The 25,686-nt window shown below is 35.4% G+C and overlaps 1 protein-coding gene across 1 annotated transcript in view; it reads left to right on the top strand.

The window, feature by feature from the left end:
• TBX20 (T-box transcription factor 20) overlaps positions 1 to 16,753 on the top strand; it is a 44,628-nt gene extending 27,875 nt beyond the window's left edge. Inside the window, exons 7-8 of the mRNA XM_065939901.1 lie at positions 13,683 to 13,795; positions 16,413 to 16,753. Coding sequence (XP_065795973.1) covers positions 13,683 to 13,795; positions 16,413 to 16,753 — 454 coding nt within the window. The remainder of the gene's footprint in view (positions 1 to 13,682; positions 13,796 to 16,412) is intronic.
• Positions 16,754 to 25,686: the final 8,933 nt, after the last annotated feature.

Here is a 25,686-nt window from a genome sequence, read left to right on the forward strand (position 1 = left end):
TATGGTGTTATAAATACGTGACCTTAATGATTTCAAGTTTCCTGTCCCAGATTTACAGCTCCTGTATGGGATACCAAACAAAAATGCCTTTAGGACTGAATCTGTATGCCTTATACCTCTAAACTCACAGTATTATTCCTTCTACATCTGCACAAGCTTTGTAGATACTCTAAAAGCCATTCTGATTTTCTCACTCTCATTTTCTGAGGTTCTATTCAGATACCTAATGTCTCACATTCTTCACGTGTAGCCTTACTCCCAAGGACAACATCACCCTCATTTGTAAAGGAAAACTAGTGCCATTAACAAAAGTAGAAGGTATTTTCATTAGATGCTTTGTACATATACCTACAAATGGACAGCTAAGAAGCAAATCAAAAGTCCAAAAGTGTTTCTCAATATCTGATTTATAGCTATTTAGTTCAGGGAGAGAATTATCTGCTAGTGCCATACAGTAAATATAACTTACAGATAGTCTGTCAGTTGTTTTCTTTTTGGGGGAGTGAAGGGACACTTTCTAAGTCAAAGAAAGATAGTAAGTGAAAGCATGGTATTACTTCTGAGAAAGGAGAAATGACTATGAAGATATTTAAATGTTCAAAATTAAGTTTCTTCTGTTAGGTTTTTTGTTTTTGTTTTGTACACATAGAGTAAGTGGGAAAGGAATATGTTAGAAAATATATAGTACTGAATACTGACAGAGAAAGTAGAATAGACATTACCAGGCAACAGGAAAAAAGAGGAGTCAGGTATCTGATATGAGAAACTCCAGATCTTTTTACTTGTTATTTTCAAGTTTTCTTGATACTGTTTGACGTTTATACTTCCAGTGTTTGGAATCATTTTGTCCAGTCTTCTAAAAGAAAAAGTCATTGGAATTTTGACTGGGCTTGTATTGAACTTGTATAATAATTTGGGGGAGAAAAATGATGTCTTTACAGTACTGAGACTTCTAGGAATACATCATATGTTTGTCTTTTTACTGAAACTTCTTATGTTCTTTAGAAGTTAGGGTATTTTCAAGTCTGTAAGTCCTACACATTTTTTTCAGGCACATAGCTAGGTTTATTAGAATTACATTGTCCAGTTTAATAGCCAATGGCCATAGATGGTTAGTGAAGAAATGTGGCTATTCCATACTGAGAAGTACTATAAGTACCAAAAAACCAAAAACACAAAACAGACACTGATTTTCAGGATTTAGTGTGAAACAAGGCTGAAAATATCTCAACAATAGCTTTAGGATATTGATAACATGCTGAAATAATATTTTGCAGATATATTGGGTTAAATAATTACTAAAATTAATCTCATCTGCTTTTTAAAACTTTGACAGACTATTTAAAATTACATATATGGCTCATGATAGTTTTCTTTTGTCTTGTGTGTACTAGAAGGTTATTTTAGGGGTGGCTTACTTTTTTTTTTTTTCATTTATTTTTATTAGTTGGAGGCTAATTACTTTACACTATTGTAGTGGTTTTTTGCCATACATTGATATGAATCAGCCATGGGGGTGGCTTACTTTTGAAAATAGAATTTTTAATTAGAAATCTGTCTAGTCTATAAAAAGTTATTGATTCCTATATGTCATTGGCATCCTGCCATTTTACTGAACTTAAAAAACATTAGTTTTAATAATTTTTCTTCTTAGTCTCTTGAGTTTTCCACTTAGCTCTCCATATCAACTGCAAAAATGACAATTTTATCTTTTTCTTTCTAATAGTCATGCTTTTTACAATGTCTTTTTCTTGTTATATTACATTGACTAAAATTTCCAGAACACTATTAAAATATAATTGTGATAGTTAGCATTTTTCTCTTGTTCTTGACTTATTTAGTAATGCCTCTAGTATTTTATCATTATATATGGTTTTCATTGGCTTTTGGTTTTGGATTGGTATTCTTTATCATACTGAGGTAACACCTTTCCATGCCTAAATTAAGAACTTTTTGCTATTCTGAATGTTACTGACTTCAAACGCTCTTTTAACATGCATGGAGGCAGTTTTAATTATTTTTCTACTTGTAAATAATAATAGGATTAATTCTAGTCATATTGTCTATGGTGAGCCATCCTTCCATCCTTCTATTTCTGGAATATATCCTATCTGGATTCTGTTTTTCTTGTAATACATTGCTGAATTTAATTTACCCATATTTTATTAACACTTAAGACTTTTTGTATCAGTCTTCATAATAGAGGTACATTTTGTTTCTTCTTCCTTGTCAGTTTTTAGTATCAGGTTTCTGCTAGTCTGAAGGAACTGAAATATCTTCCTGCTTTTTATTGCTTGATCAGTTTAAATCCAAAGAAGTGACCCTTTAGAATCTTGTGCATAAATTCATCTGGGGAATTCTTTGGGTGAATACCTTTAACTACTTTTTTGGTTTGTTCCATAGTTTATCAGTCAGATGTGCGTTTACTTCTATCCCATTTAATGCCTGTCTTGAGTTCTGCTTTGTCTAACCTTATATTGCTATACCTTAACATTTGTTGGTTTTATTTGCCTTTTAATTTTTAAAAATCTTTGTTCTAACAGCAAGAGATCCCTCTTCTCTTGCATCATTAAACAAATATCTTGCCATTTCTTTCATCAAGTAAAAAACAGCCTCCTCTTGATGCCATGTGTCTTTTGAGTTACTGATTCTCCCAGTTTTCTACTCCTTCTTATAGTGAAGCTCCTTAAGTAAAGTTACCGGGGTTTGACATTGTCATTTATTCTCTCCCTTTTTCCTCTTTGCCATTTATTCTCCCATTTTTCCTCTTTGCTTCCAAGACCTCTCACAATCTCTGGTTTTTATTCTACTCCAGTGGCCATTCTTTCTCCATCCACTTCTTGGTTCTCCCCCTTGTCCTCTATCTGTAAAATAGTAATATGGTCCAGGCCTTAGTCCTTGGATTTCTTCTCTTCTCAGTCCACATCCCCTTCCTGAGTGATCTAAGCAGTTAGCTTCATGCCTTTAAATGCCATTATATGCTGACTTCTATCAAATTTACATCTCTGGTTCTGGTTTCTCTAGAGTCAAAGCTCTGACTGTCTCTTTTCTTTTTCCCTCTCCCTTAAGGGTGCCTTAAATTTCACACATCTATGACAGGATGCCCAATCACACTCTTCTACATCTGTGCTTCTCTTACAGTTCCGTTCTCAGCTGCATCCTTCCCATTGCTCAGCCAAAAGACTGGGAGTCACCCTTCCTGGCTTGCCTTTATCTCTCACTTTCCCTTGTGGCTCAGCCAGTAAAGAATCTGCCTGCAATGTGGGAGACCTGGGTTTGATCCCTGGGTTGGGAAGATCCCCTGGAGAAAGGAAAGGTTACCCACTCCAGTATTCTGGTCTGAAGAATTCCATGGACTGTATAATCCATGGAGTCGCAAAGAGTCAGACACGACTGAGCGACTTTCACTTCTACATACAGTCGACTAATTTTTCAAACTATACCCAGAGAAGTCCAACTACTTCTTACCATTCCTGCTGCTACCACCCTTATCTAGGACACTGTCATCTGTTTCCTAGATTGTTACTTTTCTGTTGATTTTTCTATGTCGATTCTTACTGCTCTTAAGTCCGCTTTCAGTTCACCAATCAGAATGATCTTTTAAGAAAAAAAGTCAGTCAAATTACATCAGTCTCGCTTAGAACTTTCCAGTGACTCATCTTCCCATTCACTGTGAAACCCAAAGTCCAGACAAGGCCTGGAAGGTGCCATAGTCTGATCCCAACCCTCCCAGTTATCTTTCTGAACTCATCTACCTTTGTCTTGCTTATTTTTTTTTACATAGCCAGGTCCATCTCAGCCTCAATTAGGGCCTTTATACTCACGCTCTGCTTAGAATATGCAGCCCCTAATATTTGATTGGTCCAGTGCTTCGCCTTTTGTTTCCTATATCCCCAGAACCTGGAATAGTGCCTGGTACATAGTAAACACTCAAATATTTATTGAGTAAATAATGATATGTATTTTTGTAAAATGTCATACAGAGTATCTGTATTTTTTAAAATTTGTCTGAAGGTCTTTGTGTTTTAATAGAAAAATTTTGTCTATCTCCAAGTATTACAACTGCTGATATGTTTGGTTTTGTTTCTTTTTAACTGTTTCTGCTCTTTGTTAAGTTCAGCTATTCATTTTACCTTTTATTTTCTCTTCCTGTCTTTTGTTAAATTTATCAAGTCTTCCCCCTCTTTATTATGGTTAACATTCCATAGTCACCATGTGTTACAGGCAGTGGGCTATAATAGTTGACACATTTTATTTCAGTTATACTTCAAAATAATTCTATAATAAAGAATGATTATTATTCCTACTGAGCTAAAGCTTAAAGGGATTAATACTTTATGATTCACATAGTGTGATTTGTGACAACTGAGCCTCACACCCAGGTTGGTTTGTCTGAAACCAAAATCCTTTCTCTTATTCATTGTATTTCTTTGAAATATAATTATGCTTTTAAATTCTGAAAGACATAATTGTAAAATTTATATTTCTATGTTATTGTTAGGAATGAAACTATACACTTTCTTTTCTTGTAAAATAGGAGATATTTAAAAGTGAAGTGAAAGTGAAAGTCATGTCCAACTCTTTGTGACCCCATGGACTGTACAATCCATGGAATTCTCCAGGCCAGAGTATTGGAGATATTTATTATGTGATTATTTCCTTGTAGTGCCCCTCCCTCAACCTATAGTTTTGGTTTAAATAATCTGGGACTTAAAATCCAGTTTCTTATTCATGTATCTTCTTCATCTTCTCTTTAAATTCTTTTTCTTAATGTTAATGTAAGGATCAGAAATCTATCAACTGAAATCATTTAAATTTAATTCTAGTCCTATTCATTTCATTGTGTAATGTTCACTTCTATTGTACTCATTACTGAAATTGTGTTCAGACTCTTCTCAGCTGTTGATAAATGTTGAATAATTGGTTGAGGAAGGATATATGGGTTATTCTCTTTATGAGTTCCTATATATCTGAGAGGATCTGTTGCCATTATTATAAACCTGACTAGGGTCACAGTTTTTCTCCTCAGAACTCTTTCAACCTTTCCTTGTTGTCTAGTTTTTAAATACTATAGATAGGGTAAAAGCTGATGCTCAACCCACTGTCTTTCCACTGCGGGACAGTTGCCTTTTTTTTTTTCTGTCTGATAAAATATGCTTTTAGAAAGTTTTCTTTGAAATTCGGAAATTGTACCAGTATTTGTTTAACTGAAATTTTTTTTTCATTTGTATTTACAATACAATTGAGCCCTTCAATTTGAAAAATCAAGTTGTTGCTCATCTCAAGAAAATTTTTTTTCTCCTCTTCTGACTTCTAATCTGTCTGCTCTATTCAGACATACTAAAATTCCTATTATATATATGTTACATCAATTCCCTACTTCTTATCTATTGTTTAATAATTTTTATCTTTTTAACTGTTTACTCTGATACTGGAAGGATTTCTTATATGAATCTTCTAATTTATTGAGTCTGTTTTCCACAGCATCAGGTATTCTGTTTGCTCTCCTTATTAAGTTCTTTTAAAATGTGGTAATTACTATATTGTCATTTTTCAAGTATCCTTTTACATTTCCAAACTGTTTCCTTTTCATGTCTGCAAGTCCCTGCTTTATCAATACAGGGTGTTCTTAAATCTCACTAAAAACTTGAAAGTACAGTTAAGAGACTTAAAGTACTTCTCCCTGTTTCTTGGAACAAGGAAGTTTCAAAAGAGATTGCTTGTTACGTTTTTTAAAATTAGTTTTCTTCTTTTGGATTGCAGAGTATTTTTGTAATGTCCACTTATCTTTCTCTAGCTCATGTATAGAATGGAGTGTCTGTTTAGTGTTAGGAGCTGAGATTAATTGTGAATAAAACCATGTGGATCTATAAAATCTTTCAGGTGCAGACTGAAAAAGGGGTAATAATTTAAATTTATTGTGACTGTGTCCATGTGGAAATATAATTATTCTGTTCGGGTTAGGAAGTTGTTGCAGGTAGGAGGAGATAGCTTTGGAAAAGGGAGTTTTAACTTTACATTAACTTTGATCAAGTTACCCTGTCTGCCTCAGCAGCTAGAAATCAGCAGCTCCCACTCCATGCCCAACAAAGCAACCTCATGGCCCTTTTCCAGAGCCCATGGTGGTCGCTGGCCCCACTCCTTTCAGTGTACCAAAGCCACGGTGTGCAGCTGAGAGCGTGCTGCTGTGGGATTCCTTCCTCAAAGCCTCCAGCAGTGTGAGAATCTGCTTCTCATCAGCTGCTCAAAGACCTGCCTCTATCATTGATCTCTGATGCTCCAAGATGGGGTTTAGGTTAAGCTCTGACAGAGGGCTTTTCATTTCTTCCCCACTGCACCCTCACTCCCCCCAGGTACCCTTCCTCCGTATCAAGCAATGAACCCAAGCTGCTTGATGCTTCCTCCACTTCCTTCCCTGTGACTAAAATGTCAGTTTGCAGCTGGCACTCTTAATTTCCTGAACCCCACCTTGTTTTCTCAGTCATGTCAGTGGGGCAGAGAATGAAATACATAGGCTTATCTCACCTTAGTGGTTCAGGAGTCACACTGAGAGTCTCTGTAAAATATGTTGCAAACTCCCTGGCATTGAACAAAACTTTTAAACACATGAAATTTGGACACAAGCCCAATGGGAATCAGGTCCTTTTAGCTCAGAGCTCAAATACTCTCTATTAGTTTAGCCAAAGAAGAAAACGTTTGGAAACAGTGTTGCAAATTTGATAATCTGAAAGTTTATAGTTTTATCTATGTCAGGCAATGGAGCATCAATTATTTTTTGGCAGATCTGCTAAAGAGGTTCAAAGGAAATAAGGACTTTTGGTGCCAAAAAGAAAGTAGAGTTGGTTCTAACATAGCTTTGAGCTGGCTTGTGGAGTTTCTGAGGCAGTAAAGTTTTCATAAACAGCTGTGTGGGGTAAGTGGGGCCCATCTCTAATATGTTAAATAGCTTAGAGCAGGGGTTGGAAAACTCTGTTGTCTACCACCTGTTTGGTATTGCCCTCAAGATAAGAATGGTCTTTACATTTTAAATGGTTGAAAAAGTTATAAAAATAACATTTTGTGACATGTAATAATATAAAATTAAAGTTCATTGTCTATAAATTTTTATTAAAGGACAGTCACGTTTTTCAATTTATGTATATGTGGTTGCTTTCGGGCTACAATGACAGAGCTGAGTATATCTGACAGAGATCCTAAGGCCTACAAAGCTTAAAATATTTCCCATCTGGCCTTTACAGAGAAAATTTGCTGATCCCAGGCTTAGAGCTTTAAGGGCCTGTGGAAATGATGGCAGCGAGGAAAACTCCTACCCAGAAATTTTACCTTCTTAGGATGATATTTAAAATGAAGAAACTCATAATTTCATTTTGAGGTCCATGTGGTGATGCTAATTGACAAACCTGGTGAGATCTGATCTCTGCCAATACTTTATCCTTCCTGTCTTTACAGTGGTAGTTTTGTTTTTGAGACATGTTCTTAGGATCATTTTAGCACCTGTAGTTCAAGCCAGAAGAAAGACAGCAAAGCAGGATACAAAGTAACAACCTGGAGATGCATACTTTTAAAAAATTATCTATAAATTTTAATTATCTATGGTACTTTTATATATCTTCTGTCTTGTGCCTCAGAAATTATGAATAATTGAAAAATAGGTTGTAATTTTTTTTTCTCTTTCAGAGTACTAGAAACTTGTAGGGCCTTTAGAAAACAGTATAAAAGGCATTTGGGGAAAAAAAAAAAAGGCATTTGGGAAAGTAAGTGTTAGAAAAGCTTCTAAAACATAATCCAATTTATTATTAAAGAAGTAGAAAATACTTTTCCCCATGTTTCCCAAACTTGCATTATAAAATGGAAAAATAATGATATTTTAAATGTGTAAAAATCCAGAGCTCAAACTTTAAATAAGTCAAATGTGAGTGTCCACCTCTCAGAATCCTCCTCTCCCCAGACAGACTCTGTTCTCATTTGAAGAGTATGTGTGTATGTGTACCTACATGTACCTTAAAGGTAAAATCCTACTTTAGTTCATACTAATCCTTCCCACTTCTGCTCAGAATGATAAGGTTTTTACTGAACCCCTCTGACCTTACACCTACATCTCTTCTCATTCATGCTGAGCCTCTAGCTCTGTGACACCAGGAATTATGAGAGAATATTCTGTTACTGCTCCTGTGCTTTATCGCACAGCATGTAGAAGTATAGCAATCTTAGAACATGTATGTCAAGTTATCTCCAACAATGTGACAACTAGAAATAGTTAAAAATCTTTTTATGGCTATTTTTGTCCTTAGTGTAGATTCCACTAGAGTGTATTTGGTTTTTGGGTGTTTTTTTGCCTTTGAATACGCCATGTGCTCTAGGTTTCTCTTGAAATCATGTAAATCATTTATTAAATAACCATATAAGAAAATTATGCTTTTTTAAATTCCAAAAAATAAAAAATACAATAAAACATTAACTTAAATGTGTATCATTAGGTTGGTGGTATGACTACCAAAACAAAAACATACAAAACAAAAACACTCTAGTAGAATCTACACTAAAGACAAAAAGAACCACAGAAAGATTTTTAACTATTTTTAGTTTCCCTATCATTATATCAGTGAGGCAAGTGGGACCTAGAGTGATCTGCCAGATCACACAATTCGTCAGTAGAAGATTTGGGGTTAGAACTCAGGGTTCTTTGCAACTAGTACTGGACTTTCTCAAAATGACTCTTTAAAAAATTTACTTCTAAAAAAAAATTTACTTCTATTTATATATTTGTAGGTTCATAAATTGTTAGAGCCATAATAGATCTTAGAGATCATCTATCCAGCCCACCATTTCCCTGCTATACCTTCATTAAATGGGAGAAGGCAGAGACCAGACTCAGATAAGGAATCTGACTACATAGCTTCTTATTAAAGAAACTTCTTTTTCATCATCTTCAATGAAGACAGAGTTAGTGTAAGAGACTGTATGTATAAAATGAAAGTTATTTTGTTTGGTAGCCAGGTTAAGGCCTGCTTTTAAATAAAATCTATTAGTGTAATAAATTGAAATAGTCTGATGACAATAACCACAAAAAAGAAGGGATGACTTTTAACAGAATGACAAGTAGTTACAACAAAACTTTTTAAACTAGCAATCTATATTCCTGCATTTAAAATGTTACTCATTTATTCACAGCTTCTAAGAGAAAACATTTATATTACAAAACAGTGTCAAACAAACCAGTGAATTTGATAGAGTACCAAAGTTATTCACAGTTGATTCATGGTCGTAATTTATTCTTTTTTTCTTGCTTGTGTCTTTCTATCTGTAAGAAGGATATTTGTTCCCTACCTCACAATTCACTAAAGTTTATTTTTAGAGGCTGCATAATCTGTACTTTGGTTGAGACCTTTGTTCTAGTCACAAAGGTTAGACTTAGGGAACTATTTTTTCCCCCACAGTGGTTCAGTTTACTTAAGTTGCTAATAATGATATAAAACCAGAAACGCAGATTACTATTGAAAAGAAAAATTAGTAAGATTAAGTCAAATAAATAAAAATAAACTAAAATCTGAAAGAGCTTTTAAAAAGATTAGAGTTACTTTGTTTTTCCAAAATACATTGTGTGTATTTCTGTTCTCAAATTAAAATTAATGGTTTATAATACATCTCCAATTATATTATCTAAAGTTTTCATTTATTAAGTACTTTGTGGAAGCAACAAATATTGATATATTATCTAATGGTAATTTATAACATTATCTGCATAAATCCATAGAAAAATATTGTGACAAGAAGTTATTTATAAAGGCTCAGTAAGACATGATATAAACATGAGAAAACTGATGAGCAAGGATAACTTTAAATATTTTGTGTCCTATAAATTGGATTTGATTTTAATGAATCTGACATTTTATCCCTGAATGCAGCTTTTTCTAGGTCTATATTTAGAAAGAGAGAAAGTTAGAGTGTAAATTGAAATAACATTTAATTTTTACTTAATTTTCTCTGTGACATATATATTATGATGCTGCTGCTGCTAAGTCGCTTCAGTCATGTCCGACTCTGTGCAACCCCATATATATTATAGGAAGGTTTAAATGAAGAATAGCATGTTATAGCAACTAGAAGTCTCAATTTAATTTAAAATGATTATGATTATGTAGCCAGCTTTAGGAATATGATTTTGATACTTAATAGTAACTTAATTTTGTTACCTATAAACATTACTGAGCACTTATTATATGCCAAACGCCAATATAAACTCTGTGTGTTTAACTCATTCAATATTTTTTTAAGTTATATTATTTTGTTTATTCTTTGAGTTCAGTCTAGTATTGATTTAATTAAATATACCAAATCCTTCACATCTCTGTTACAACCAACACAACAATTACAACCAACACAATTACAACCAACACAACAATTACAAAAGATAATTGGTGAGAAGTTTCCAGTGAATAGAAAATGAATTACTTGCACTACTTAACAAAAGTGAAATGAGTAACAAGGATGACTAATGTCTAAAGCCTATATCACATAATCCTAGTGAGATTTTTTTTAAAATTTTTTATTTGAAGGATAATTGCTTTACAGAATTTTGTGGTTTTCTGTCATACATCAATAAGAATCAGCCATAGGCACACCCATGTCCCCCCCTCCCAGACCTCCCTCCCATTAGAATTAATAATAATTCTAAGACCTAATATCCTCATGTTGCAGATAACAAAATTGAGGCACAGAGAAGTGAAGTGATTTGCCCAAAGGCACACAAAACAAGTGGCAGGACTAGGATTTGAGTTAAGCAGGTTCCAGTAACTACTACACTAGGGAGGTGGTTCTCCAAGTGTGACCTCCGTATCAGCAGCATCAGTGTTACCTGAAAACACACTGGAAATCATATTCTCAGGTCATACTTTGGAGTTACTAAATCAAAAACTCGAGGGTGGGGTCCAAAAGTCTGTGTTTTGACCAGCCCTCTGGGTAATTTTGATGAACAGTGTCTTAGTCTGGTTGGGCTACTATAACAAAAATGCCGTAGACTGTGAGTGATTTAAACAACAGACATTTATTTCTCACAGCTGGGGAGTCTAAGATCAATGAGCTGGCAGATTTCAGTTTTTCATTAGGACCTGCTTTCTGGTTCATAGACAGCTATCTTCTCACTGTGTCCTCACATGACTGAGGAAAAGAAAGCTAAAGCAAACTCTTTCTCTTCTTACAAGGGTACTAATCCCATCATGAGGGCTTCACACTTAAGACCTAATTGTCTACTAAAGAATGCACATCCTAAAATCATCACAATGGGGATTAAGATTTCAGCAAGAATTTGGGGGACATAAACAGTTCATAAAACACTAAAGTTTGAGAACCACTGCCTAGATAAAGCATTGTTCTCTCCCTCAATCAGAGGCCAACAGTGTAGTGGTAGAGATGATCATGCAAACACATAATTGCCATCCATCTAGTAAATGCATTTAAAGAGGAATATATTAGGTACAGCAGTGGTGCAAAAAGAGTGTGAAGGAAAAGCGAAGATTTTGCATTTTGAGCATTAAGAAATTTGTACTGAAGTTTCAGAGATAGAGGAAGGGCAGTCAACTCACAATACTGATGAGAGTATGTTGGTTTTGCTTATCTGGAGTCTGAACAAATAGTTCAGATGACTTCTAGTATTTCTGGAGCATTTTTGCAGAATCAACATAATAACTGCAGTTATCCTATTATCTTGCCCACCTTCTGGCTATGATTGTGTCCTTCACATGTATATTGTTCTTGGAATTGATGCTTACTTATTAGTCAGAAGAGATCTTTTAAAGATACCTAAGATAATGTATTCTTTTTGCCCGGAAAAATAAGTTAGTGTTAGATATTGAAAAGTCAACCTTCAATAATGTTACCCAGTTTATTTATCTATTAAAATCCAAAGTAACTACTGTCTCTTGCTTTGGGATATAACAGAACTGAGCATTACAAGGCACTGTCCTAGCTTGTAATACCTAAATCACTTAACTCATTAAATGAGTCATCCCTTATTTTCCAGAGCACAGTAGTCTAGAAATCCTCACAATAGTCTTCCAGGCTAAACAAATTCTTTGCACTTTTCATCCTACTGGAAACAGGGATTAGACATAAAGTAAACAACACGGGCTGTCTATTCTTTGTAACATCTTCGAAGAGATGGCCCTGATTTGCACCACTGTTTTCAATCACTTAAAAGGCAATAATTTAATTATGCCATCCTTTATATAAGAACTGCCATTGCTTTCAGTTCACTTCCAGGCCTGACACAAATAAATCACTTCAATAAAATCCTTTTTTTTCTCCCTCTTAGAGATGAGAATATGTAATGATACCAGTGATTTTCCAAGGAAAAAATGAACATAATATACTTCTTATAGAGAAGCAAAATATTTCACAAAGCCATGATTTATTATATTATTTAAACAATTTTTCTTGGGTGTATGTGAAAAAGGTTTAAATAATTTTATATTAGGGCATTTTTAGAGAGGCAGATACTACACTCTGCTTTTGAACTTAAATGCTGAGAGAGAACAGTCTAAATGCCTAGGATGGGCAGTGGAATACACTTTAGAAATACATCATCCATGATTTCAGCCCACTGATGGTCAAGCCTTTATAACTGTACAAAGAGAAGCTGTCTTCCAGGGTATCTGAAGCAAGTTCTTTTCTCTTGTGAAAATAACTAATTCTTTCCTAAATTCATTTTAAATAGTAACAATATGACACATGGCTTAGATTAAAAGCTTGAATTAGATTAATCAGATTTACCAGCTTGTATATTATAGCTGTCATTTTATTAAAGTTTGTGCATCTCAATTGACTTTTTTCTTAATGACTCAAGTTACCCAGAAAGACAGTCATGCTCTAATATTATAGTGAATTAAGACCTTGAGTAAGTCTCAAGACTCAGCAATTATCATATACTCTATGCACTTACTGGTTTTATTAGTAAACACGGAGTCCTTGTATGACTAATGATATTTTGAACTATGGGCCAGTATTTCATCAGATGTTCAATTAATGCCGTTCATATCAGGTGAGTGTTTTGTGTTCATTAGCTGATAAAGTCACAGGGCTGCAGCTCTTTGTGGTAAATTGTTATTTTTTTTTTAAACATCATTAAACTCTATATTCCTACGGTTATGTTTTATAGCCCTTTGTTCACATTTGCCCCTAATTTTGTAGAATTTTGGGGGACTGTCCATATCCTGTCCTATTTGTTTCTTTGTATTTATAAGAAACAAATTCAAAGTTTCTCTATTTGTATGCTTGAGGTCATGTTTCTGAGGCATCTACAATGAAATATGTATGTTTTGAATGTTGTCTGCCTCTGAAGTGGTGGTTTTTTGAGACAATGGTTTTCAGTTCAGTTCAGTTGCTCAGTCGTGTCCGACTCTTTGTGACCCCATGAATCGCAGCACGCCAGGCCTCCCTGTCCATCACCAACTCCCAGAGTTTACTCAAACTCATGTCCATCGAATCAGTGATGCCATCCAGCCATCTCATCTTCTGTTATCCCCTTCTCCTCCTGCCCCCAATCCCTCCCAGCACCAGGGTCTTTTCCAATGAGTCAACTCTTCGCATGAAAATGGTTTTACTGACTAGTAAATCATTTTTAAGACTCCTCTCCTCTGATTACTTAACTTTTTGGTTTACTCACCATGTGTCATTCTCTAACTTAGGGAAAGTGTGGAGAGCCTGATTCAAAAGCATTCCTATGCCCGCTCACCCATTCGTACCTATGGAGGAGAAGAGGATGTGCTGGGGGATGAGGTTCAGACATCACAAAATCGAGGTAAGACTGCTTCCAGGCTATGCAACTGCTAGGAGCAAAAGTGCCCAATGGAGAACAAAGACAGGGAGGTGATGAGACTTCTAGTCCTCAGGAGAGAGATGGCCCCAAAGTATTTCAGGAGCCTCTTCAGGAAGGGATAGCCTGAGGCTGATCATTATTTTGCCTTTACCTCTTAAGTGATTATGCTGCCTGAAGCTTTCCTGTGGCTTGTTTTCCAGTAAAAGGATACTGAGCCTCTGAGTCAGGGCTTAGAAGTTATTTCTCTGTTGCTGCTGCTGCTAAGTTGCTTTAGTCATGTCTGACTCTGTGCGCCCACTAGGCTCCCCCGTCCCTGGGATTCTCCAGGCAAGAATACTGGAGTGGGTTGCCATTTCCTTTTCCAATGCATGAAAGTGAAAAGTGAAAGTGAAGTTGCTCAGTTGTATCCGACTCTTCATGAACCTATGGACTGCAGCCTACCAGGCTCCTCCATCCATGGGATTTTCCAGGCAAGAGTACTGGAGTGGGATGCCATTGTTTTCTCTGATTTCTCTGTTACCTACTACCAAAGAACTAGTGGATTTGAGGCGTAGTTTCTTAGTCTTTCTGAATCTGTTTTACAATCTGAAAATCAGGGAATGTATCTGTTTTACTTCTATCAGGAATATCTTATTAGGATCAATAATTAGAATGGAAAATATTTGAAAAATGATTCTCCTAGTGGAGGGTGTTGTGTGGAGGTGGTGTCCTGGGTGGTGAGAGTCCGGGAGTATTAAAAAGTTCCTCTGTTTCAGATGTTAAGGGAGGAGCCCTTTGCATCAGGGACTTCAGACAAAAGAGACTAGAAGGTGCCTAGGCACAGGGATGTTTGTATAGGGAGAGTCTTATATGGACATATTTATGTGTCCATGATAAGTAATAGCATAAGCAGACAGAACATATGACATCTCTTGTAAATAAATCCAAATGAGCTACTAGTAATTATGCAGTTGGAAAATTCACTGTCAACCTTTGTTTAAACTTCTGGATATTGTGATATAAGAAAAACTTACTCTTGCAACTTGTTAATTAGCTAATAAAAAATTATGGAAACTAAGCTGTCATTCCTCATAGTCTGTAATGATGTGCATGTGTGCTCAGGCTTTGAATGTTTGTTAATCCCTCAGTCATGTCTGACTCTTTGTGACCCCATGGATTACTTACAGCCCATCAGGCTCCTCTGTCCATGGGATTTTCCAGGCAAGAATACTGGAGTGGGTTGCCATTTCCTACTCCAGGGCATCTTCCCAACCCAGGGATCAAACCCACATTTTTTGTCTCCTACATTGGCAGGCAGATTCTTTATCACTGCATCACCTAGAAGCCCCCCTACTATATACTAAGTTTATGATAATACAATATGCACATATATATTATATTGTGACAATTTGTTATTTTCTATTGACGTGGCTTCTAATCTTGCTCAGTACTATGCTATTTTCATAAACACAGTATTTTGTTTTTAAAACATGATAACGTGTTTTTATATCTGGTAGGGAAAATCTATCCTTGTTACAATTAAAAATATCTTAATATTCTAAACATTATTTGTCCTGATAATTTTGCAAATTGAATTGAATGTGGAAAAACGTTTGGCATTTCATTGACTTTGAAAGTTAAGGTGTTAGTCACACAGTTGTGTTTGACTCTTTGTGATCCTATGGACTGTAACCCACCAGGCTCCTCTGTCCATGGAATTCTCCAGGCAAGAATACTGGAATTCAATACCCAGGGATGAACTCAGGTCACCTGCATTGCTGACAGATTCTTTACCATCTGAGCCACCAGGGAAGCCATTCATTGGCTTTATACTAAACCAATAAATTAATTTGGGAATAAATGAATTTTAAAAAGACATTTTATTCTTCATCCCAGAATATGGCATGTGTCTCCAATTATTAAAACCTTTCCTTCCATCTTTCAGTAGTGTGAAAAACTTCAAGTAAGTATCATGCATTTTTTAGAGTCATTTCTAAGTATTTACTGTTTATTTTTGGTAGTGTTTATTATTCCCACATTTCAACTTCTGGGAATAGCTGGCACATTGAAATATGTTTGATTTTTGTGTATCTGTCTTAAATATAATCAACATAGTAAATATTCTCATTATTTCAAAAAGAAAAGGGTTATAGAAGCTAAAAAAAAAATTAAAGAAGAAAAGAAAAACACTCTTGTGGGTTTTCACAATGGCTTTGGCAACCAGGTAGCTTTGTTGAGGCTTATCTGTCCAGCCTTACTTATGGGGATGCTGGAGGTTATGATAGTGATCAGCTATTTGGAACTTCTTTAAAAGGAATCAGGTCATTATCTTAAGGCAGGGTGCTAGCGCTGGAGCCACTCTCAGAGAGTATGCAGGCAATCTAATGAGTAGGTCTTTTTCTATTTATCAAATTCTCTCTTCCATATATGGTATAAATGATATCCTTTTGTGTGGAAAGGTAGAGATGCCTCCTGATTGAACTGTTTCTCTTTAAAACTATAGATCTATATCTATATATATATGTATTTTTTTAAATTGACGCTTACAGATAATGTAATTCTTGATTAGCATGTTGAAGTAGAGTTTCTCATCTAATGAGATTTTTTTTTTTCCTTTCAGGATCAGCCTTTACAACATCTGATAATTTGTCTCTTAGCTCCTGGGTATCGTCTTCATCCAGTTTTCCTGCATTTCAGCACCCACAGTCCCTGACTGCTCTCGGCACCAGCACGGCATCCATAGCAACACCCATTCCTCACCCCATACAGGGCTCTCTGCCACCATATAGCCGACTTGGGATGCCTCTGACCCCATCAGCCATTGCCAGCTCCATGCAGGGGAGTGGCCCAACATTCCCCTCATTCCACATGCCCCGGTATCATCATTACTTTCAGCAGGGGCCATATGCTGCTATCCAAGGACTGCGCCATTCTTCTGCTGTGATGACGCCATTTGTATGACTCTTCTAAGTATAGGAGAGTCCAGATCCAGAATGTGCAGATGGGTATGGAAATATAGGACAGGGATGGGTGGGTGGGATGTGGGATGTTGGAGCAGGGGCTCTCCAGGAGACATGGGACCTATGAAAGAGGAGAGCTGGACTCAACAATAAAACCTACCACTGAGGAAAAGCACCATGGACCAGGCTTCATCTGTAGCTGGGGGACAGCTTTTGAGTTTGAGAGAGAATCAGTGTAAAGTTCTTAGCCAGCCTAAGTCCTGGAACTAAAAGGATTATCAATTTACCCAGAAAGTTTAATACAAGGCAGATGAATCTTAAGGTGCATTATTCCTAGTGGTTAAAAATGCTGTGTCAATGCAGTAATGTATAAAGTCAACATGTATAGGTTTTCTTTCCAGTTTCCACAGGTTAAAAGAATCTTCAAAGAGGCAATACTGTATAACATACTGACTATAATGCATAATGATTAAGTCCATTCTGTCTGTGGAAATGAGAGCCAATAGAGAAATATTTATAGTGCTGTAGCTCAAGCATGTTTAGTTTTCCTTTGTGTTAGTTTGCTGGAGAAGGAGCCGAGATAATAATGCTAATGCATCCTATTTTGTGGATGAATAGGTGGTAATGACTTCACAGAGTTCTTTCTATAATATTGAAGGGCCAGTACCTGACAAGTTCTTTTTCACAGTCTTGTCTTCTTTCTTCCTAATTCTGTTTCTTGCAATTATTTGCCATTTATGTAGGAAAAATTTTCCATATACAATTGTGAAATAAGAGGCTCTATATGTTACATTGTAAAACTGAGGCTTTCTTTATCTAGATTGCATTGTAAATACACCGCTTACTTATTCACTGAGGGACACTCTAAAGTCTCTACACCTTGACATGTGAGACCTTCTTTCACTTAACAGCTATAATAAAAAGATGGTTGCCCTATTCTGAAAGGAATTTTTCTGCCATGAGTACCAAAGTCCCCTTCATTTTTACTTCAACTTTGAGAGACCTTTGTTTGTTGTTGTTTAGTCACTAAGTTGTATCCGACTCTTTTGTGACCCCATAGGCTGTACCCTGCCAGGCTCCTCTGTCCATGGGATTTTCCAGGCAAGAATACTGGAGTGGGTTGTCATTTCCTTCTCCAGGGCATCTTCCCAACCCAGGGATTGAACCCGCATCTCCTGCATTGCAGGCAGATTCTTTTCCACTGAGCCACGAGGGAAGCCCCTTGGAAGACCTTACGGATGCTAAAATGCACCAGATCAAATTCTCATTTTCAGTAAATCTGCTTTGTGGTTTGATCAGCCACTGCCACTGACTGACAAGGTTTATGAATGGCCATCCTCAATGCCCACGTAGCCACTACTTAATCACTTAACCCGTGGTCATGAATAGTTATATGTTCATATATCTGCTTGGTTCTTTTTTCTCACTGTGTTACATTCAGTGACTCAATCATTCTTCTAGGTCCATAATATGAAATTGCATGTTAACACAATGATACCCTGACTGAAATGTTAAAAGTGCTTATAAGTAAAGTAAATCTAAAGAATTTATTCACTTTATTTTCAACTCTTGCTATCTTAAGCCTTATTTTGATATTTATAATAGTTTAACTATATCATAGTTATGTTTGTATTATTTTTGAGCCATATATATGTAGGCATTTACAATCAGGGTAGTATATCTGTCATTTTGCAACAGTTCATTTCCCTAATAACAGAGGTTTAATGAAGTTTGTAGTCCTTCAGCTGTAGATATAATGCACTCTAGATACAGGATTTAACCTGTCTTATTCACAAAGCTCCCCAATACTCTTTTTTTAGTGTAATATCCATTCTACTTTGTTCTAACTATGAAAGTACTGAATCTGTTCAAAGAGATGGGAAGTCTTGCTGCTGAGAGTAGAGGTGTATTTGGAAGTAAAATGTAATATATTTATCATATCAAACTCAAGTGGGGTTTTATTTGGTTGTTTTAATGTTAGGCTTTTCCATATGAAATGCCTTTCTTGGGCATTTCCAGCCTATGGAACAAGGTATAATTGGCACAGCCTGTCTAACTGATGCTATTGTTGGACCTTGCAATTGCCTTTCTCCACTGTATCCCAAGGTTTATTTATGAAGCTGCATTAACTAAACATCTCAAAGTCCTATGACAGACACTGTAAGGTTGTTTCTAACTTCCTGCATGTTATGCTCTAGTATCCACAGGTAGTTTGCTTTCAAACATAGCTCAGATGTGCATTCCTTTAAAAAGTTAGTTATGCATAATGTTTAAAGTAAATATCCACAGAGCTTAGGATAAGGATTTACTATTTAATAGTTGGCCTGTTTGTCAGTGCTTTTAATATCAGGAATAACAAAAGTAAATACTATTTTATATGATGCTACTTAATACTCTAATAAATGACTGGTCTACTAAAGTGAACCCATATCTGAATTTTCTTTTCAAGGAGAATGAAAGGATCATTTTAATACTATTTTGAGATTTTTTCCCAATTGGTGTGTCTCAAAGTAGGTTTGTATATTTTTGTTAAATATTGTTTTATGATAGTAAGTCCTGAATTCATACTTTATTTTGTAATTAATCAATATAAGACTAAAAATAAGTAGCATACTTAGAAAAAAGCAGAGACAAAGACACCAAAGCATGCTCTTGGAAAATCACACCTGAAATTCTAAATCAGATACTTTTTTAAAAAGTACTTAGCATTATTTGAACAAGAAAGTAAAAGCACAAGTGAAATGGAGCTTAACCTGATCAGTCACTAGTCATGGGAACTAGAGATAGATGTTTGCCCCACAAGGGTCCTTCTGAGCTATTCTATTTGTTTATTATTTAACTCTTTGAGTATTTAACATTTAAAACTCTATAAAGTCTGTTTTATCAAAAGCAATTGCAAGAACTAGATAATTAGTGAGAAAGGCAACTGAATGATAAAGAGCATGATTTACGGTATAATTGGAATAAATTCAGGGTTCCCCCAGCTATATTACAGTATCAAAAAGCTTGGGTAATGTGTAGCACTGCTAAAGAGCAGCTCTGCCTGCATGGCTTTATCTAACCCAAAAGAATTAATTCATAACTTAGTAGATTCTATATATGTAATATGTTTTTAAAACATTTATCAATAATTCTGAGTAAGCTCTTTATTTCTTTTACTTAGTAAATCTACCCCCCGCCCCTTGCCCACCCTTGGCAGTATAAAGGTAAGCCTATCCAGCTTGTGTCTAACATATCACACATTATTAGGTAACAAGGTCTACATTAATGAATTTGTATTACACTGCGGATTTATAGGGATGGCATATTGTCTGAAAGGTCCACCATCATTTCTAGTAGCTGGGCACAGAGTAGGAGATACTAAGCTTCCTGATGATGATGAATCATCTCGTAAATACCCTGTGCGGGAGTCACACTGACTTGTGAGATATTCCAAAACCGTCTCCCTCCACTATTGTCCGTATCTTTGTCATTGCACTTCTCAAGTCACAGTGCCCATCCTGGGGGGTAAAGTGGAAACCTCAAAAGCCCAAGAATAAGTATCCTTAGCAGCAAAGCATCTGCCTATTCATACAGACTAAAACTTTTTCACAGAGATATTAGGATATTTATCCCAGTTCTGAATTTCACATTAGCTTTTCAGGCTGTCTGCTTATATTTAAGCTGAATAATATTGAGAAAAATGAACTTCAAATAAAATAAACACTGACTTGACCACCCCATTGAAAACATGGTCAAACTCAAACCATGACTTAGTAACTAAAGTTCAAAATGTCAGTTGTATAATGTGCAGAATCAAATATGACAAGAAAAACAACAATTTTACTCAATTTTGCATTGACTAAGGAAAACTTTTCATTATTAAATGTGTATGGAATTGATAATTACTACAAACAAAACAATATCATACTCTACATCTAGACTGGACAGAAATAAAGCACTGGACAGAAAAGAGTTTCAGCTACCTCCCTTAGAGAGCTGGGCTTGGGTGGAGGATGCATTTTTATAAATTTTTATATTATTTTGGAATAAGGATTTTTATGTAAACAAGCAAAGGGAAGGTTAAAACATTTAAAATTTTAGGAAATCATAAGATCCTTTTGTCACTACTATCCCATGTCAGTTATAAAATACTCCAGTACTTAGATTTCTTCATCATGCTTAAATATGCAAAGGTTCATTTATTAATATTTGATAGACCATTAAGTATTTTTTGGTCTTTATTTCTCTGTCTCTCCCTTAGATAATTCTAATCCCCCCTCCCCATAATAAGAAAATAAAAACATTTTGGTGAGTAGTACATCTGGACAAAAAATACAACTTGTATTTTACTTCTGGTACTTTAAAATACTATAGTTGTTGCTTTTCTTAGTTTCAGAAACCTAAAAGAAAATCTTTCATTTCCTAAAGGATAAAATTTGATCTAGCCTCTTTAGTAGACTCTATCATAGTTCTGTTGTTTGCTGTGTTTATTTGCTTAATGAATTGCGTGAGAACAGTCACTGTAATGAAGTGTGTGTGCTGGGGGTGGGGGGAAGGGCATGGGAAATGTTTTATGAAAAAAGTTATAAGCCTAATACTATGAAGTAACATCTAATGAAGTTCTTTTTAAGTGCAATATATTTATTTCTGCTAGAAATGTATTATCAACATTATGTAATATTTGAAGCATTACATGCTATTTGTAAACAGCTTAAAATTATATATTACTCAAAGTTGTACAGGAGTACAAATGTGTGAATATTAATTTCTTTCATTAAATATGGTGTGTTTTTTATATATATGCACACACGTACACCTTTCATTATCTCACACACTTTGCTCTGTGACTTGTGGTACCCTTTCCTCACCTGGAATAAAAAGAGGAAGATTAGGTAAGATTAGGGGTCCCCACTAGTCACTCCCAGAACAGACACAAGGGTTATTTTGGCTTTGTCTTTTTGTACTTGAAAGTCTTCAGAGAAGACACTGCTCTCAAGTTGCCACCAGTTCCCATTTTTCTACACGCAGTTCTTTTCATTCATTTATTCACTCTACCCGATGAGCCAGTCTTTGCACTTCTCTGCACTGAATGATACTGAAGACTCCATAAAACTCAAAGAACTCCTACCTCTCATTCCAGTCATGAGCTCTTGGATGTGCTATAATGATATTACACAAAGCATACTGACACAAAATAAGATTAGCCAAATTCAAAGTCTTAATACTTCTTCCATGTAACAGTCCCACAAAATGCCTGACGTTATCAAACCTTGTGCTTTCAGAAGTCTGTTCTATTAACCTTAATATTCTGTGCCTGTCAAACACCAGCCTTTAAAAACAAAATCTTCTATTTGGAATAATTCCAAACCTGCATAAAAGTTACAAGAATAGTACAAAGAAACTCTGTATCCTCTCTACCCAGATTCACCAATTGTTAGCTTTTTGCTCCATTTATCATTTGCATTCATACTGAGTAGTCAGTGCATATACACATACATACAAGTTGGTTTTCTGGACATCTGATGGTAAGCTTCATGTATCATGCCCCACTATCCCTATAGTAAGCTCATATATCATGCCCCATTATCGCCTAAGTAACTCAAAATATACTTCCTAAAATTGAGATGATTCCATTAAATATCAATAGCAGAATTAGCAACTTCAGGAGTTTTGACCATGGTATGATACTGTGATCTACCATATTATTCCCGTTTTGTCAAATGACACCAGTGATGTCCTCTGTAGCATATTTTTTCTTTCAGTAAAGATCATATCTGGTTCAGAATCACATTTTGCATTTAGCTGTTATCTTTCTTTAGTCTCCTTTAATCTGGTACCTATAGTTTCTCAGACTTTCTTTAACAGAAAAATAATTCCTATTTTTCAATGGCTTATAGTTTATTACTACCCTTAGTTATTTTGATGCTCAAAACATCCCAGATTTGGTCACTGGGAGCCCCTTAAGTTGGCTCCTGTGTCCTCTTGACCTGTCCTAATTTGCTTTTTTCTAAAGTACTTCTTCAGTTTCTGACATAACACATTGTTCCAGGTTCATCTTGTACCTTTCCTGCCTTAGGCTTGGAATTAACAATTCCTACCGGAACCTAGATTGCTTTGTTAGTTGGGGAACTGTATTAGGAACCAATTATCTGGGTGCCAGATGTACTCACTCTGGTATGTTTCTAGGCCTTTGCAGCTGACAAAGTTAGGAATACACAAGTGTATGTAAGCATACACATTCAAATATATGTATGTGTGTGAATGTGTGTATTAGAAGTCATGAGTTTATGCTGTTATCTCCAACTCCAATGTACTGCCATAGGGTATTTTTTCCCAGGCTTTGCCCTATTTCACATCTATATCTGCGTTCTTCCACAGTGAGAATCCTGGCTCTCAACAACATCATCATATTTATTCACTCAATTCTACTATACACTCCAAATAATTTCATATTACTTATTTCTTACAGCTACAATAAATCTTCTAAAAAGTTTAGGATTTGTTTGTAGACATTCCCTCCTCACTCAACTAAGGGTATTCATTCAGTCAAATGACATGTTTAGTAGTTAATTAGATTAGTTTTTCTTCCTATATGGTTATGCTATTTATTTGCAATACAACTGGGTTCATTTTTTCAGTTTGCTTACAGTTTTAAGGACGTTTTTCTCTTTCATTCTTACTCAATATATATATAATATTAACATGCTACCAACAAAAAACTTAAAGAACAAAGAATAAGCAATTATAACAAGGTCACAGGATGCAAAGTCAATAAAAATAATCAAATACTTTCTAATCTACCAGCAATGAACAATTGTAATTTGAAATTAAAAATACAACACCGTTTATATCAGCAGCAAAATGTAAGAGAAGAAATACTTAGGTATAAATATAATAAAATATGTACAAGATCTATATGAAGAAAATGATGAAACTCTGATGAAAGAAATCAAAGAAAATCTAAATAAATGGAGATATATTCTATGTGTGCATACAGATACTCAAGAGTGAAAACCAATTGGATTTATAGACTCAACACAATTCCAGTCAAAATTCTAGCAAGTTTTGTGCCCATCACCAGACTGATTCTAAAGTTTATATGCAAAAGACCCAAAACAGCCAACCAAAATATTGAAAAAGAACAAAGCTGGAGGACTGACAATACTCAACTTAAAAATTTACTATAAAGCTACATGAATAAAGACAGTATGGTATTGGTAAAAGAAGGGACAAGTAGATCCACAAAACACAATGGAGAGCCCAGAAAATAAACCCATATGAATACAGTCAACTGATCCCTGACAATGAAGCAAAGGCAATTCAGTGGAGAAACTATAACTTAAAAAAAAAAATTATGCCAGAACAACTGAATATCCACATGTAAAATAATGAATCTAGTCAAAGGCTTTTCACCCTTCACAAAAATTAACCCCAGATGGATCACAGATCTCAATGTAAAATACAAAACTATAAAACTCCTAGAACATAACAGGAGAGAATCTAGGTGATTTTGGATTTTTGGATACAACATCAAAAGCATGATCCGTTGAAGACAAGGTTAATATGATGGACTATATTAAAATTTAAAAAAAAATTGTTCTGTGAAAGACATTACTAGGAGAATGAAAAGATTGGCCACAACTGGGAGAATATATTTGCAAAACACATATCTGATAATGGGCTTGTATTAATACACAAAGACCTATTCAAACTCATCAATCAGAAAACAATCCATATGTTTAATAGGCAAGAGATCTATCTGAATAGACAACATACCAAGAAAATATATAAAGGTGGCAAATAAACATTAAAATATGCTCAACATCACATGTTACTTGGGAAATGCAAATTCAAACAACAGTGAGATACCATTACACACTTGTTAGAATGGCTAAAATCCAAAACACCAACAATGCCAAATCCTGACAAGGACAAATAACAGTTATTGCTGGTGAGAATGCAAAATGGTACAGCCACTGTGTATGATATTCTGGAAAACGCAAAACTATGGAGATAGTGGACTGCCCTAGTGGCTCAGATGGTAAAGAAACCGCCTGCAATGTGGGAGACCTGGGTTTGATCCCTGGGTTGGGAAGATCCCCTGGAGAAAGGCATGGCAACCCACTCCAGTATTCTTGTCTGGAGAATTCCCCATGGACAAAGGAACCTGGCAGACTACAGTCCATGGGGTCTCAAACAGTCAGACATGATTGAGTGACTAAGCACATGGAAATAGTAAAAAGATCAGTGGTTTGCAAAGGTTTGAGAAGAGAGAGGGATGAAAAGGTGAAACGTATAGACTTTTTAGGGTGATGAAACAATTCTAATGATATTATAATGGTGGATACATGACATGATGCATTTGTTAAAGCCCAAAGAAACATACAGCTCAAACAGTGAGCCATAATGCAAACTATAATTACATAAGTTAATAAAAATGTATCATTATTAGTTTATCAATTGTAACAAATGTACCAAACTACTGCAAAATTTTAATAACAGGAAAAACTGTGTGAAGGGCATATGGGGATATATAGGAATTCTGTACTTTCTGCTCAGTTTTTATGTAATTCTAAAACTATTTTAAGAAATAAAGTATATTAATTTAAAAAAATTAGCCCTTTACCACTGAGCAGCTCAGTGGTAAAGAACCCAGCTGCCAATGCAAGAGATGCAGGTTCAATCCCTGGGTCAGAAAGATTGCCTGGAGAAGGAAACGGCAACCCAAGCTTTCTTGCTGGAAAATCCCATGAACAGGAGGAGCCTGGTAGGCTACAGTTCACAGGGTTGCAAAAGAGTGGAACAGGACTTAATGACTAGACAACAACAATTTAAAAAAGCCAATGAGCTACCACTTCACACCCACTATGATGGCTATAATCAAAACAGTGTTGGCAAGGATGCAAAGAAACTGGATCCCTTGTACATTGGTGTTGAGAATATAAAACGATA

The sequence above is a fragment of the Muntiacus reevesi genome, chromosome 6 (genome assembly GCF_963930625.1).
Source record: "Muntiacus reevesi chromosome 6, mMunRee1.1, whole genome shotgun sequence".
NCBI lineage: Eukaryota > Metazoa > Chordata > Mammalia > Artiodactyla > Cervidae > Muntiacus > Muntiacus reevesi.